The 17,165-nt window shown below is 41.1% G+C and overlaps 1 protein-coding gene across 4 annotated transcripts in view; it reads left to right on the top strand.

The window, feature by feature from the left end:
• The window catches only part of rabgap1l (RAB GTPase activating protein 1-like), a 140,947-nt gene that overhangs the window by 28,791 nt on the left and 94,991 nt on the right, over positions 1-17,165 (top strand). For all 4 annotated transcript variants that reach the window (XM_072659746.1, XM_072659747.1, XM_072659748.1 and 1 more), the window contains exons 12-13: positions 2,396-2,489; positions 7,613-7,763. In XM_072659746.1, the coding sequence (XP_072515847.1) occupies positions 2,396-2,489; positions 7,613-7,763 (245 nt within the window). The remainder of the gene's footprint in view (positions 1-2,395; positions 2,490-7,612; positions 7,764-17,165) is intronic.

The raw sequence follows: 17,165 nt of genomic DNA, 5'->3' as shown, positions 1-17,165 counted from the left end.
TGAGCCACCTCTGCCCTAAGCCGGCCACACCTCTTTTTGAACCATTGCCAGGTCCCTGGCACGCTTGGAGGAAAGCAAGCTAGCTCTGCCGCGCAGACGCTGTTAACAGATGCTTTTAGAGCGCCATCTACCCACCCGGAGAGAGCATGACCGATTGTGCTCTCTCAGACTCTGGCTGCTGATGGCATCGCTTTTGGCTCTGTATTCAAACTCTCAACCTCCAGCCATAAGCGTATTAGACTGCTCAGCCACTCTGAGCTCGTTATGGCAATAGTTTAAATAACTCTTCTGGCATCTTCATTTTTAAAAGTTTAAGTTTGGATCATATTTGGGTTTAATGGTCATTGAGAATCTTTTTAAACGCCTCTGCATCTCTCTCTCGATCTCTAGATCTCTCGCTCTGCACACATGCTCTCAGGTTGTGAGTGTGTATTAGTCAGTCTCTGGGCCAGGGCTCACTGGAGGTCCAGAGCCCTGACTGTGCTGAAAATGAGAGCTGAGTGCTCAGCCTAGAGCTGTGGATCTTAGCACCCACTCACACAGACTGCAGCTACAATGCTCACGGTCACACTGGCCTCGAAGGGACCTACGAAGTACTGTGTTATCTGTCTGGGGAAATGGGGTAGGGGCACCACATTACAGAGCTAGATCAGCTTTGATCTGATGAGGATGAGGAGTGGGTGATGTGATGATGTAATATCGCTATCACTGGGAATGCACAATCATTTCAGAATTGGTAGATTGGAGGATAATGTTGTAAAAATGATTAAGGTGGAGAATGTAATTCACTTCAGTGAAGACCAGTCATGCTTCTAGGTCCTCCCTCGTGGCACCAGTGCATTTTTCAAGCTGAGAGATGCCCTCTTCACTAATGTTACGTGCCGAGCCTGGAATGGCTACATAATGTGGCTTTATCATCATCGAACACAAATACATCAAAATTCAGCCTTTAAATCATCATTAAATCACATTTAAACCACCCATACCAGCGAACGCTCACTCACACTCACACACTGAATGCTGGTCCTTGGGCGCAAACGTCTGACCTACTGTCCCAAGCCCTCTTATGTAACCTTCAGGCCACGGTTACTCCTCGTGATTGGCATTGGACAGATGTTTACTTCAAAAAAGTAATTGAAAGATCTGGTCTGTGGTTGTGGGAAAGAAGGGCTGAGATGGGGTAGAGAAGGGCAGTGTGCGATGGAAGGTGGAGCATGGTGGTCAGGGTAGGCTGTTTTGTACATCTGCTGTTGGTACAGTGGTAATGAGGTTATGAGTAAAATCCTGTGAAGTCAGCCTGGAGGTTTTTGGGTCTGGGACGGCAGACTTCACTATTGAGCCTTCTGGAGGCGTAGTGGGCTTAATTTAGCGAATCACTAACACCTGATGACCCCTGTGAAGAACTCGCGATGTGGAGGGTGATTAGAGTATGGGTGTAGGGGGTGGGTGCAGGTGCTGGTGCAGGTGCAGGATCTTGTCCTCTTCCTGTAATATTTTACCTCAACCAGCTAAATGTTCAACGAGAGATGATAATGGAGATGTTGCACCACCTCTGATCCGTGAACAGCCACAGCAGCACAGGAGGATGAGAGATAATAAATGAGCTTAATTCAGCGAAATACTGACGAAGGGAGGGGCCTACCTGATAGAGCTAGCTCTGTAGTGGGTGATTAGAACATGGGTGAAGGGAATGGTCTGAGCACCATGTGTATCCTAGTTGTTAGGTGCAGGATTTTGTCATATTCCTGTGTTATTTAATTATTTCTCTTGATGACACATCTTTTGTATTCTGAAAGAACAAAGCGTCCTCCATCCCAGAGTATCCTCAGTTGTCGCTTTTTGAGGGTTTTATGGGCATCATTAGTATCTAAATAACACTGTTTAACTGCATGTGTTTGTTATAAAGAGATATTAGTAAGTGTTATTCTATAATAACTACTTACTACTATTTTAAGTGCCTTTATTATCCTGCTCTCTTGTTTAATTTTGCTGCTGCTGATCTATCTATATATCTATCTATCTATCTATATAGTTTTATAAGTAAGTTTTATAATATAGTATTTCTATCTATTTGTAAAACACTTTGAATAACCTTGTGCCTAAATAGTGCTCATAGTGCCATATGTGTATATACGTGAAACTGTCTAAACTGTCTGCTGTTGAATCTGGAGTCCATACACATTGTAATTGATCCTGCTTAATTGGATGTAGTGATGTGATGTGCATGAAAGTACATATTTTTTGTGTGTGTGAACTCCTATCAAACCTGATGAGGAAATAACAGTGTTGTGGTGCACATTGTGTAAATGCTTTCAGATATTGAGATATTATTGCTTGCCTAAATTTGATCAAACAGAATGTACTAATCCCCTTTCCCATCCCTCTCTACTCACAGATAGTGACAGTGAAATCTCCAGTGGGACCGGAGACGTGTCTAAAGACTGCCCTGAGAAGATTCTGGAGTCCTGGGGTGGAATCCTTAACAGATGGTAAGTGAGGACAGCCTTACACCAACTGTTTACATGATTAATCCCAAGTTAGTGTTAGTCTTGGCTTGGGTTGGCTGTTAGAAAGGTTCAGGTAACTGCAGAAATAAAGGACCTACTAGAGCGTACGGAGGTGTCAGCTTAAGAGAAGCCTGGGTACCTTTCACAGATCTTCTTAAATGCTGCTGGGCTGTTTGCTCAAACACCATTCCACTGAGCTTCCCAGCATTTGGTGGTGTGTTGATATTGATGTGTAACTCAAAGCTGGACAGTTTGAACAGCTTAGAGAATTCAGGAACCACAATGCTGTTACCTATGAACTAGAAGGCTCCGTGCTAGCATTGCTATTCAGTTCATTATGTACTCAATTCCAGTTCAGCTGCAGATCTTTTTTTCCTCTCAGCCTCTTCAACAATGCAGTTTAGACCATACAAAAGCAAACACTCGACATGGCCTGGAAAGATAAAGCCAGAATTTAATTACCCCATTCCTTTTATTATTGGGTACAGAGGTGTTTAACATAGAGTTATAAGCTGAATTCTGTCATTCTGACACCCTCATTAAAGACATTGATTGGTCCTATAAATTGCAAATATTTAAAATGATATTGTGAACCTTCTTCTCTCAAAGCAGTTTATCCATCGTTGCTATCGTTACTGACATCTACAGTAAATAAAAAGAGTGTAATTTAATGAGCATTATTTGCCTGTTTAGCAAAAATCATTTAAAGTCAGCCTGAAATTAAAATAGTACTTTGTTTAACTTCGTTAGCCTCCTTAATCATGTTAAGCACAATCCAATAGATAATGGCATTCTTTGAGCACGTCTGAACACTTCTGATATTTGTCTGGCGTAGGTGATCACAAGGGGGTGGGTGCAACTACATTAACCAATAATATCACAGTGTGGGTTCTCTCCATCTACCACCTACCTGTCATCAAGCACCAACACCAGTCGTTACCCTCACTGGCAGCCGTTTGTGCCGGCTCAAATACATACAATCCAGCTCCTGGAATGAAAGCCCTCTTCTTCTCCTTCTTCTCCTCCATCAGTAACCCCCCCCCCCCCCCCCACACACACACACACAGCCCCCACACACACATCCACCATAAAGGTCAGTGTGGTATTGAAGCCGGCAGGTTCTCATCCTCAGTTGACTGCAGATCAGCGTCCGGCTAGAATTTTGATGAGCTGTCAATAAATAAAAATGCTTGTTTTGAAATGCCTGTCTTTCACTGTCCAATCAAATCCTGTTTCACTTGGAAATGCCTACAAAGGGAGTACAAACACAGTTCTTTATGGAACCAAAATGGGTTCTTCTATAGCATCTCTCAAAGAACTGTTTGTAGCACCTTTATTTTTAAGAGTGTTTCACAATTATGACAATCTATTTTAACCCAAAATCACACCAGCGATACAAGCCGTAACAAAAAGCTGACTCGAGATCTCTGCAATGCAGTTTTTACTAGTAGAAATTCTCATTTCAGATATTAGCTATGAAACGTTTACTAGTAATAATTTCAGATCTGTAGATGTATTAAGCCATACTCACAGTCACATAAGCAGGATGACATAGCGTTGATGCAATTGTGACTAGTCCTATTTTACCATTGACCATATGATTTACATAGAATTTCACTCTCTGATCTATAATTGCATTTTTAGAAGCAGAAACTGTAGTTCCAGATATGTCCACAGGAATTCAGATTATTAAAAACTAATTAAAACACTGCATTAATATTAAGTGTTATTATTTTTAAAACTGCACTTTTAATGCATATTACTGCTGGTCAAAACAGCATTAGAGATATCTTGAATTAGCATTTGTACTAGTTAGAGGACCTGGACGTTTTACTAGTAAGAATTCTAGTACATCTAGTGTAAATCTGGAATAACATTTTTTACATGTAAAGAACATAATTGCTGATATTTGTAACTGGAGTTTTTAGTATTAAAAATGTAATTACAAGTAAGCACATGTGACATGTTATGTAAATCAATGCTAATATATAAATAGTCAAAATGACATTAAGGATTTGTGGTCCTGGTAATAAAACTAGTCAGAATGGCTTTGCAGTTCTGTAGCTCTCTGATATTATTACCAGTAAAAATTCTGAATTATTTTGATTTCTGAAATGAGAGTTTCTACTAATAGAAATTGCATTACAGAGGACCGTTCAATTTGAATCTTTGTACTAGTAAACAATGAGGCTAAATTGGCTCGCAGTGTTTTTAATAACTTTTTTTGATGAGTCAAACTAATAATTGGAAAAAAAATATTTCCTTAATCCAAATAGACAACATACATCTTAAAAAAAAAAAAAAAGAAGGAAGGTATTGGTCAGTAGAATCTCTACATCGCGGCAAATGGTGTACACCCACAGTTCCTACCTAGTTCTCAGTGTGACTACCAGGCATTTTGACCATTTTGTCTTCGCTCTGACCACTGTCACTGTGACTGTGAACAAAGCTTTTAGCTGCAGCCACCCCTGGATTCTCGGCAGAAGCCCGCACCTCAGAGTGACAGCCCTGGAAAAGAACCCGTGGAGCTCGTGCTAAAAGGGGTTTCCCTAGAAACCAGTCCATTCGCTGTCAGCACCTTGACAACAATGTGGACCTTATGGAGAATGTGCTCTAAACAAAACGGCATCTCTGGAGAGACTGGAGTCTCATCGCAGCACCTCTATCTGTGAGATAGAAGGGAGCCAGTTGTGGAGCATCCTACTAAACTATAGTGAGCCTGTGCACAGACTGGACAAGACGACATACATTACATGGACAAAAGTATTGGGACACCTGCACATTCATTGTTTCTTGTGCAATCAAGGGTATTAAAAAGAGCTGATCCTGCTTTTGTTGGATGTTGGAGGAGCATTTCTGTGAGAATTTAATTGCAATCAGTGACGAGAGCTTTAGTTAGGTCAGGATGTTGGATGATTATCACCACCTCACCTCATCATCCTCAACTCCCCAACTCATCCCATTCAAAAGTACTGGATGGAGCTCCACCACCATCATTCCAGAGAACACAGTTCTTCCACTGCTACACAGCTCCTCAATGCTGGCGGGCTTTATACCCCTCTAGCCCACGCCTGGCATTAGACAGAATGATGCCAATGGTCTTATAGTGGATCTAAAGAAATGTCTATCATGTGTTCTTGTGAGCTGTTGATTATGTATCAGTAGCTAGATCTTAATGCCATTTTAGCTGAGAACTAATTGCCAAATAAATAATAACCATCAACAATTTAATTTTCTTGTCTACAGATTGGCTGGTTATCTGTCTTCCGTCCAAGCCATTGATTTTTAGATTCTTATCGATTCCTAGTAGCTCTTAACTGACTATAAACACAGCTCAGATCAGCAAACATTCCCCACCGCTGCCCTCCAAACATGTTAAAGCACCAGGCGGGCACTTTCTTGTTTGCCAGAGACCCATTATGTGCCTCAGTGAATGCATTTTCACCTTTCTCTTATTTACTAATAATCTGCACCCAATTCCACTTCCTTTTCTTGTGTACACACTGTGACTGTGAATGCTAATATCTGTGGAAAACAATTGCGATCACATTAGATAATTGAAATCAGCTCATGTAATAACTGTGACAGACCTTGTTTTGTAGCTCAATGCCAAGTAAATCCTAATCTAATCTGACCCCCAGTGTCAGTTATAGCCAGTTTCCGTTGTCGTGGGTCTATTTTTGTAGCAGTAGCCTGGGAAGGCAGCGGTTTGACCATGCATACGATGCACACAGCGCCCACCATAGCATGCTTTAAGCTGCTGATGTTGTGGAGCAGTTCAGCATGCACACACGCAAAGTGCCTGAACTGTCCCAGAGCCTTAGCGTGATTACTCTGGGGTCCTAACCTGGCATGTTTCTAAACACACACTGCTATGATTTGCAGCGTAGCACTTAGCCTATTATATTATACAAGTGTGTTTACTGTTGAACAGGCACTAAGTATTTAGAAGGCTCTTAAAGCAGCCTGGTGGATATTCTGAGAGCGCTCATGCGATTAGGTGTGTTTGCTTGCTTGTTTGTTTGTTTGTTTACAATTACTTTAATATACAAATATAAGTGGATTTCTTTGCCTATATCGGTGCATGACATCGCTGTCCTCCATGTGGCTGGCAGACATTTGGTTCCCCACTCTGGAGGAATTCACTCACCTGATGATTGGATAAGAGACTCTACCAAATGTTGTAACGATTCATATTTGCATTTAGAAATCCCCGCTGCTTACCTCTGAGCGGCAATGCCACAGTCACTTGGGAGTGTCCTGACTTATTTATGTAGTCTTCTATTAGGTTTAAAATTTGCTTAGACCTGTTCTGGGTCGATTGCAGGTACACTATCGGGACAAAAGTAATGGGACATCTGCTCATTTATTGTTTCTTCTAAAATTAAAGGTTTTAAAAAGAGCTGATCCTGCTTTTAAAGGTAAAGGTGCAGGTATTTGTCACTGTACAGTGTACAGCGAAATGTGTCCTCCGCATTTAACCCATCTGTGGTAGTGAACACACACACACACACACACTAGTGAACTAGGGGCAGTGAGTACACACACACCCAGAGCGGTGTGTGTGCCACCAGAGCCAGAGCCACCACTGCCCCATTTATTGGAGTGACTGTCTCTATTGTCCAGGGTAAAAGCTTTCTACTAGATTTGTGGAGGAGCATTGCTGTGTGGGTTTGATTGTATTCAGTAACAAGTGTGATAGTTAGGTCAGGGTGTTGGATAGATGATCACCACCTCACTTTATCCCAGTGTTGGATGGAGCACCATCCTTTGTATAATGCTTTTTTATACCCCTCTAGCCCACGCCTGGCATTAGGCAGCATGGTGCCAATAGGTTCACCAGTGTTGATCTGCTCCAGAGAGTCCTATTCTATTGGCAGTGCTTCTCTACAGGGTCAGGAAAGCAATATATGCATATATTAATGAATGAACATTTGACAAAATAAATGAATGAACGATCTTATTTGGTAAGAAGCTGGATTGGTCGACTGCGTGCATGTTTTCCTTCTTGCAAAGACGGGCTCTTCTGCTCTGCTTCTGCTGTGTGAAAGTGAAATGAAAGTCGAGGTGTGCTGCAGTGATGCCGTCTGTCTTCTGCCTGTCAGGCACGGGAACCTGTCCGCCCGGCCTAAGGGGCTGTCTGCACTGGTGAGGCCTGGGGTCCCTGAGGCACTTCGGGCTGAAGTCTGGCAGCTCCTATCTGGATGCCAGGACGACCAGTTCCTGCTGGAACGCTACCGCATTCTCATCACTAAGGTAGGAAGAAGACTCCTTCTGTATCTGTCTATCTATCACACGCGCGCTCTCTCTCTCTCTCTGTCTGCATTATAGGGTTGGTTTCAGTTGGGGACAGACAGTGACGTGCATCACCCACTCTATCAAACATTTCAGGACATGGAGTGGAGTGATTTTATAAAATCCAATTAGAACTACACCACTGATATATGAGTATATTTCCATGGTTACTACACCCATTTCTATGGTTACCTTTTGCAGTCTAGAACAGGTACTGAGAAGGCATGCACCATTACTGGCTGAATGAATGAATGGTATTATGGTGAAGATGAAAAGGCAAAGAGATCATACGCACACATACACATCCATACACAGCGGTGAAACGCTTTGATGACTGTCCAGTCTCATAAAAACAAGATGATGATAAGATAAATATAGAGATTAAAATATAATATAAATACACCAATCAGCCATAACATTAGTACAGCTGAAGTGGAAAAACCTTGATTATCTTCATCTACAGTGGCATCCATGCAACAGTCGGTACTTGAAGGTGATAAAGGTGATGAAGCAGGAAAAATGGACAAGCTTAAGAATCGGAGACAAGAACCAGACTGTGATGTTCTAGACGACTGGGTCAGAACATCTTCAGAACACCAGGCAGGTCTTGTAGGGTGTTCCTGTATGCACTGATCAGTATCTATTAAAGTGATCCAAGGAACTGGTGAATCGGCAACAGGGTCATGGGCCCCAAGACTCACTGATGCTCATGGAGGTCCCACCTCACAACTTACTGGACTTAATAGGATTCTGGTACCAAAGGACACCTTCAGAGGTCTTGTGGAGTCCCTGGCTTGAATGGTCAGATCTGTTGTGGCAGCACAAGGGGAACCACTCATTATTAGGCAGGTAGTGCTAATGTCATGGCTGAATCTGTGTATATAGAGATAAGAAATTATTATATATATACATAATAATGTTATTTATTTTAATTATTTGTATTATATTCATTATTATATTTAATTATTATGTATTATTATTATTATTATTATAATTATTATTATAAACCTAATTATTATCCAGGTTGAGGGCCTGGAGAGCCTGCAGGAGGAGATTTGCCTGTAATATTCAAACTATGGGTCAGAAAAGAAGTAGTGAAGTACTGTAAAGAAGCTGTAAGCGATTAGATAAGGGGACAATCCATTCTGTCAGCAGGAAGTTACGGTTTTCTATATTTGCTATCCCAGGAAAACACTCAAATGAGGTGACTTAGTTAGCTATCGATAGTGCTAACTTCTAAAACCCTGTAGTACACCGTTGCTCTGCACACAGCCTGCTGCATCCTTCCAGCTTGCACTTGCTCATCTTTGCTGTTGTAACAAGAGCTTGTGTAATTTCATGTGAATGGCTGTAAGTGTCTGAAGCTTTTAGAGTGGAGCTCATGGGAACGGTCCAAAGAAAACAATGTGCAATTTGTGTTCACATCTCACCGAAAACGATGCAACTGTTTTCCAGCAGTGCTGTGAGCAACGAGCAGCAGAATCTCTTATTGCCTTGTAATGCCGCAACCAATTGAAGCACTTCCATTACGGCTATAGATTCTGGGAGGCAGATTACTCGATAGAGCCCTGGCATTTCTTTGGGCTGTGTTGTATTTGTACGTGTTTGAAAAGCTCAATTTTTTCCCTCATGTTGTTCTTGGAGGTGCGCTGGTTCTCAAGCCAAGTATGGTCACTGGTTGGAATGTTCCCATGCTAAAGACGCTATTGTTGGCTCTGTCAAAAACACAACTCTCTTGACAAAGTAGGAGGCATACCCCGAAAGCCCCATCAATCACACTGTGTGTCCGTCCGTCCGCCTGTCTGATATCCGTCATTAATTTGAGCAGTTTTACTTCAAAAGAAGAAACGACTTGACTGTACACCTGAGGATTTGTGTAGCGCTTTAGTCAAGGTTGGAGGGGTGGTGCTCTGGTTCATTAGGTACGTTTAATCCATCACATTCCTCCATAGCCCAACCCTGAGCTTCTCAATTCTGGTGCTGGAGACCTCAAACAGTGCACATAGTCTCAGCCTCAGACGCTCCACTAACACAGAGGTACACAGACTGTCTAATGTATGTTATTTGCCAATGATCTTTCCACAATTGTATCTGTTATACTCCCAATATCACTCAATATGTGCACAAAAAGTTCACATCATGTGTTTCTCACGGGCGGCACTGCTTTCACAGTCTGCAGTTTCTACCCTTCATGAAAAACCAGCAGTTGCTGGCTGTGCTGCATGTCAGTCAGATGTCTCCTCCTCTCAGATGCCTTCCTGTCAAAGTAGGCGGTCCTTCGATGAGACCCACCAGACTGTCTGGTGACGTTCCAGCACACTTGATTTTAACCATTAGATCACAGTTACCCACTTCATGAGCCAGGTCATGTGTGTTACGCTGGAGAAAGGACAGAAATTAGCAGTATGTGGTGGAAAATGTGAACACCTGAACTCCACCAGAAGGTGGTATGGAGTCTGCGTATTCCCTTTTTGGTCTGACTTTCTTATCTGTTGAGCCCAAAGAACGAAGAACTGCACATTCGAAGAGAAGCTCTGTGCCTCACTGCCAGACAGTATCTGGCACCAGGTAGAAGGTAGCACAAAGGGCTGATATAGCGCATAGGAAGCAGCCAGAGAAGCAATGATAAACAGGACATTCACGTAAATTTTGCTCTCTGCTTGTACGAATTTAATCTGATAAACTTTGAACGGCATTCAGACTCACTGTTTACAGGCTAATAAGTGGGAGGAAATACGGTGTGATTGGCTAATAATGTTACCTGAGGTGAAAACGGACGCTGAGTTTAGACTGACCGCCTTTCTCTTCGGAAATGTTAAGTTAAGCCCAACATAACCATCAGTGGATTTGTGGTTGAATAAGATGTTAACAATAAGATGTTAGTGGTATTATATTATTAATATTTACCATATTCTTTACTTCTTTACTTTATTCTTTACTCTATTTATATAATTTATACATATGTACATATTTTAAATTTTCTTAATTTTTCTTGTTTATCTTGTTTATTTATTCTAATTTATTTTTATTTTATAAAGTGTTTATTTATAGAGTGTTTATTCTTACATGAACGGCTGCAACTGTAACAACTGCAATTTCTCTCCTGGGATCAATACAGTATTTCTGATTCTGATGCATCAGTGTGCTGTAGCCTGCAGCCTCATCTCTAGTCCTGTCACTTTTTTTGGTATGGGGAAGGAGGAATGTCTGTACAGTATTTGAATATTTTGATTGGATTAGTTGATCAGGTGGACGTCTGTAATAAAACTTTACACATTAATATTATCAGAGGAGGAGTGAGTTTCGAGCCTGAAGCTTTTATCTCCGTGTCACACAATCAACAACAGCTGTGTCCAAATGGTCAAAGAGATTCTGGCTGTTATTTCAGTTCCAACGTCTGATTTACTTTTCATTTATTTCACGATTCGGAAAGTGTTTAATATCTACTGGAGGGTCTTACTGCTCAGAGACTAAATACAGCAGGTATCAGCGGCCAGACTAAACATTTTCCCAGGGTTTGATGTGACGTGTGAATCTGGACATGTTAAAATGATCAGTTCAGTGAACTACAGGTAATTCAGTCTGTCATTTTCTCACAGAAGGACCAGTCCTCATGTAAGTACAATTACAGAGAAGCCCCCCTGAAGGAGACCCCGAAACCCATGTTAATTTAATCCTACCCTAATAGTCCTTAAGCCTTGTAGGTCATAAAAAGGTCCTGAATTTTGTCTTTTGACACGTGCATCCAAAATAATAATCATTTAAAGAAGCTTATTTTTACGTGAATGACTTGCTGTTGATGTCAACACAGTTTTCACTATTGCTGAGAACAGTGATGTTCAGCAACTTGCAGTCCCATTTATTTCGTTTACACTTGTGAGCCTGTGTACTCGTAGATCATCTTCAAAACCAAAGAAGCAAAATTCAGACCCCTCTCATGCCTACATTTTGGAATAAGGGGAACATTCGATTTTCTTCTGAACTGTTCCTTTAAGGTATTTAACCCTATCCTGTCATGCTTCACCCCTCTCTCATAGACCATTTGTAATGAATGTCAGATAAAAAGCTCAAGAATATAAGCTCTGTAAATAGACCTACTGGATTCTCATCATGATGGTGTTGCAGGCTGCATGGAGGTCAGCTGGAGGTGAGGGCATTCCTGACTGCCCTATTGTGCTCGTGGTCCTGACCTGCCAAAATCAATTTTCTCTCGACTCCGCTACTGTAACCCTTCCTCCCCCTCGAGCGCCCCCATCGCTACTCTCCACAGAGCCAAGCTCACTCGCATCTCACATGAGCCTGTGGCTGGGGGGCTCGCTTTACTCTTCTAAAAGGCGCATTATTGAGGCCGAGTGTTGTTCGTATACTGATCTCAGGAATTTAGAGAGATGGTGGGACACTTTGACCAAAGATGTTTTTTTTCTCTTTACATGCAAATCAATAGTAATTCACTGCTTTTCCAATGAGTGAGGGTTGAAATACAGTGTGATCAATACTGAGGGAGAGTGAGAGAGCAATAGTGAAAGAGCAGAGGGTAATTGTGTTTCATATGTATTTACACCAGGCTGTCTGCTCTCGCCGGGCAGTGTAAATTCCACTGTTCCGGTTCCCTAACCCAAAGCCACAGTTCTCACCGCGTAGGACGGGTTCTGCAGAGACGGCGTATAATTCAGCCCTTCATTAATTAAATTTGCAGTATTCTCCCACACGGCTCGGACATAACGATATTGATATAGCCGCCGCGATGCTATTAATAAAAAAAGGAAAAGCCCGCCGGGAGAGGCAGACGGGTTCCCGTGCCTGCCAACGTTGAATTTATTAATGGCTCTGTCTCCACTTGCTATTGATTACGATGCTGATTGAATCCTAAGTAATTGTGCCGTTGCTAGTTGCCAGAATATTGATGCTGTAAATCAGCCCGTTTTCTCTCCCTGCTTTTTTTGGAGCGTGATGTGGATTTGAATAATGGACCATGACACTTGGACACAAGGCCGCGTTGTAAAATAGAGTTGCCAGGGTGGACAGGACCGGAATGATTTAACAGGGAGGGCTCATTTCAGGTGATCTCCATTAGGCCACTTGCATTGTGAAGCAGAGCTTTGAGCGGTTGCTGACATTTGAATAAGAAAAGAAAAAGAAGAAAAGAAAAGGATGCATTTTTCATACGCTCTTAAAAATGAAGGTGACAAAAAGGCTTCTTTGGAGCGGTGCCATTGCAGAGACGTTTCGGTTCCTTAAAGAAAGTTTAGATGGTTTGTTTTCTAAGGAATCGTTTTTTTTGGTAAACACCCAGATGTGAAGCATATATCTGCATAACGAAAAGAGCCTGAATTTAGTCTCTTGACTCTACCATTCAAACCAAGAATCATTTAAAGAACTTTATTGTGAAATTATTAAGTGAACGGGTTTCCAGGCAAGCTGTTGATGTCAACACACTTTTGGATATCGCTGAAGACAGTGATGTCCAGTAACGTCCCTTTCATTTCCATCTACAGCACATGTCTGAGTCTCTCATCCAGAGCTTGTACATGTACATAATGGATCTCCGAATTCAGTTGTTTTGGTGCACTTTAGTGGTACATTTGCAACGGTTTGGTCATGATGTTGTTACATAACTATGTCCAGCCTAGGAGCAGCACAGGTTCACCAGCAGAGCAGTGCTACCTGGGGCAGTGGGGGGTTAAGTGCCACCTTGCCAAAAAGCACAACGAGGAGTACCCAGCGGAGCAGCTTTCTGGTTTCTCATTACAAGGTCAGGTTAGCCAGGATTGAGAGCAGTGAACCTAACCTTGCTGATTGAATCCTAAGTAATTGTGCCGTTGCTAGTTGCCAGAATATTGTTTTCTCTCCCTGCTTTAAAACTTTCTTAACTTACTTATGGAAGGCAATGTAAAGATTTAAACATTTAGTCATTTTGGAGCATTTTTATTGGTCTATTCATCATGAAATTTGGCCACGATATAAAGAACAACAGATAGATTTGCATTTATGTGAAATTGAAAAATTGCAAAAATTAAGAGACAAGGTTTTTGCGTGATAGCAGTGATCTGCAAATCGCATAGTGTCCTTAAATAGCAGTGATTCATGTGGAAAGCTGATATGTGACGTGATATTATCTGATTATGTTATATATCTATATATTTTGACCACATTTCCATTTACTAAAGTGTTCAGTTGGTCTCGCGCTGCTATCCAGAGCTCTTACACGTGAATCATGTTACACAGGTGGGAGAATGTAGAGTTAGTCTGGAGTCTTGCCCAAAGACTCGTATTGGTTTTGAGCGGTGTACTTGTCCAGCCAGGGCACTGAACCCTAGTCTGCCACGGGGAAAGCTGTGTTTGTGTTTGTACCTACTACTGTTTTCCTACAGATTCTTGTACCAGTAATAGTGATCTGATCTTTCCATGACTATATATATATATATATATATATATATATATATATATATATATATATATATATATATATATATATATATATAGATAGATATATATGAGATTTTATTTATTTCTTTATTTTTAAAATTAGGCCTAGTTGGTTCTGTAGTATTTTACATACAAAAGCAAGAAGCTGACATTTTCTCAACCTTTCCCTCTCTGCTGGCTAAAAGTGCTGCCAAATGTGCTGTTCCTTTCAGCCAGGGCTTAAAATAAGACTGAAAGCTTCTCTGTGGAGAGCAGCTCTGTCTTTGAAAAAGCTGCTAAAATATGGATTAAATCATTGTTTCTTTTCAGAAGAGAGAAAATACAACAAGTAAGATTAGACACACTTCGTTAAGTGGGTGTGATGCATGTTAAAACTAAAGGTCATCACCGGTGGGTCCATCCAACAGTGATAATCAGCCAGAGGAAGCTTTTGTAGGCATGTAAAGCTTTTTTAATGCGCTTCAGTTCAGCTGGTTCAACACGTATTAGATGTATGAAATCAGAAATGTGCGTTGTGTGTGTTATTGTATGATCCGCTGAAGCACACCAGCCCTGTGGAAGGAAACTGTACGACCTCAGGCCTGGTAATGAGCATGAAACATCTTGAGAAGAGGCCTCCTTTTAGACTCACTGTTACTGAGACAAATCACTGGATCTCCTCCAAAGTTTATATTAATATTCTTCTTCTTTTCCCTTTGCTGAGACTGTGTGCCACCACCTTCTATTTCCATCTGCTTGTGGGATTAATTATGTAGTCTTCGCCAGTCTGCTTAAGTAGATTATCGTCTTTATGGAGCATGTAATGAAATCTTTGATGGCGGATCATTTTGCTAGTTTATTTGCATTCGTCATTTTTCTGCGCACACTTTGGATTTACAGGAGTGTTTCTTTTCTAGATAGCAGGCAGAGTGTTGTTTTTCCAGAGGTCAGATTGAATTGGAGAAGGCGCTGTAATGTAATCGTCAAGTTGAAACAAGTTCATTGCTTTGGCAGGAAGATGCTTGGAGTGGAGGCTTCTGTTAAGCACCTGAAAGCCTTTTTAATTTGTGCTCTCTCAAATCCCACAAAGTTCCTTGTTTGCAGAATAGCTTTAGTGTCTCATTTATTTCCATATTAGCTTTTGTGTCTCAACATGTGTGGCATCATGCTTCAGTGATATTTCATCACATTCAACACAATTCATCATGATCTTGACATTCCTCATTAGCCACATTGTGCTGGAGGGGTCGGGGACATGAGTGATGGGGTCAGGCTGTCAGTAAGAAGGGTTCTGAGTTAATAAAATTTACAGAAAGTTGTAGATCATTGGTTCTCTGCTAGGTCTGCCTTTACTTTATCATCTCCATAAAACCTGTAAGTAAGATTGACCAGTAGCTTGAGTAACGACTCTGCTGCTCCACGTACCCAGTCATCCCTCACGCGTGGCGCCCATTGCCTTTCCACTTCTGGAGGTCCCAGCCCAGTACCGTAGCCGGGGAGATCCTCTGCCCACTGTCTACTGGTACAGCATCCTACCAGCACAGTGTGTTGAAGAAGCATGGAAACAAAGAGGCGACTGGCAGCTCGAGCTTGTATCGATATAAGGGCAGTATCTCGGTTCCAGATATCAGAACCTCAGTAAACCCTAAAGATCTGTAAAATCTGCAAACAAAGCTAAAAAAAACACCCATCCTCTGTCTGAATGCTGAGAGCGTTGCCATGGTAACATAAACAAAGTCTGTTCAGTGATAGAGGGCTGTCAGTCAGACACGTTCATTAGCATATTATGACCACGCCTAGACGATTCTCTGAGAGGTGTGAGGGGTGTTTGGTGATGTTTGAGGAGTGTTTAATCAGATTTTTGCTTTGTATTGCTTCACTGTAAAAAAAAAAGCTAATATTTTATATTTATATTTAATATTTAAACCAAGTTTAGTATTATACAAACAAATTCAATCTATCAAAATGTGTTCTCAGACCAACTGCACATTTTATTATAAACAGTGTAATTAGTTATGTTTATTTGGATAAAGTGCAGCAAATTTTGAATAAAATCACTGTATGAGGGAGTATTTGAGTAGCTGTGTTTAATAGGGATGCATCGATACCACTTTACGATACTGATACCAGAGTACTAATACTGATATCAACTCTTAACACTTAAATACAGGATAGACAACTATAAATCATGATATTTAGTTCTACTTTTTAAAAGTTTTTTTTTTTTATATATCTTTTCCCAAATAAGATTTAATAAGCTTGAAAGAACTGAATTGACTGGATGAGGAGCTGCAGATTTTAAAAGTTTCAGAGCTGAAAAAATAAAAATTGCCGCAGTGCAGATGGGGAAGCATAATCTTGCTAAGCTTCGCCAAACAGCTTTTAACTGGTGTTTAAATTCACATTTTAGAGTCAAGTCAAATTTATTTGTATAGATTTTTACAACTGTTGTCGTCACAAAGCAGCTTTACATAATTAGTAATTATTAAAAAACAGAAAAAAAGAAATAACAAAAGACATGAAGGATCCAAGACCCCCAGTGAGCCCCAACGGAGACAGTGGCAAGGAGAACCTCCCTCAGAGCTGAAGGAAGAAACCTTGGGAGGAACCAAGACTCACAAGGGGGACCCGACCCGTCCTCCTCTGATCAGAACTATTTATTAATTATTGATAAAAGTTACCAAACCATCTATACTGTTGACCTGCTCTGATCATAATCATAATCATGTCAGTCATGGTGTAAAGCCGTGAGAAAACGCCAGTAGAAATAAAACGTGCTTCTGCAGCAATTTTCACAGTCAGGTACTCGACTGTGTGTGAAAGGTAATTAACTCCAGTGTGTTTTCTTTAAACAAGCTGCTGAAACTAAACAAAAAAAACACTGCAGATGTCTGTTTAATGGTCATAAAGATTTCTGATTGGCTTTTACTGGTTTAAACATTTGGTTTCATAATAAAG

This window comes from Salminus brasiliensis, chromosome 17, assembly GCF_030463535.1.
Source record: "Salminus brasiliensis chromosome 17, fSalBra1.hap2, whole genome shotgun sequence".
Taxonomy (NCBI): domain Eukaryota; kingdom Metazoa; phylum Chordata; class Actinopteri; order Characiformes; family Bryconidae; genus Salminus; species Salminus brasiliensis.
Note: the sequence above shows the minus strand (reverse complement) of the source record. Positions and strands in the feature narration are given on the sequence as shown.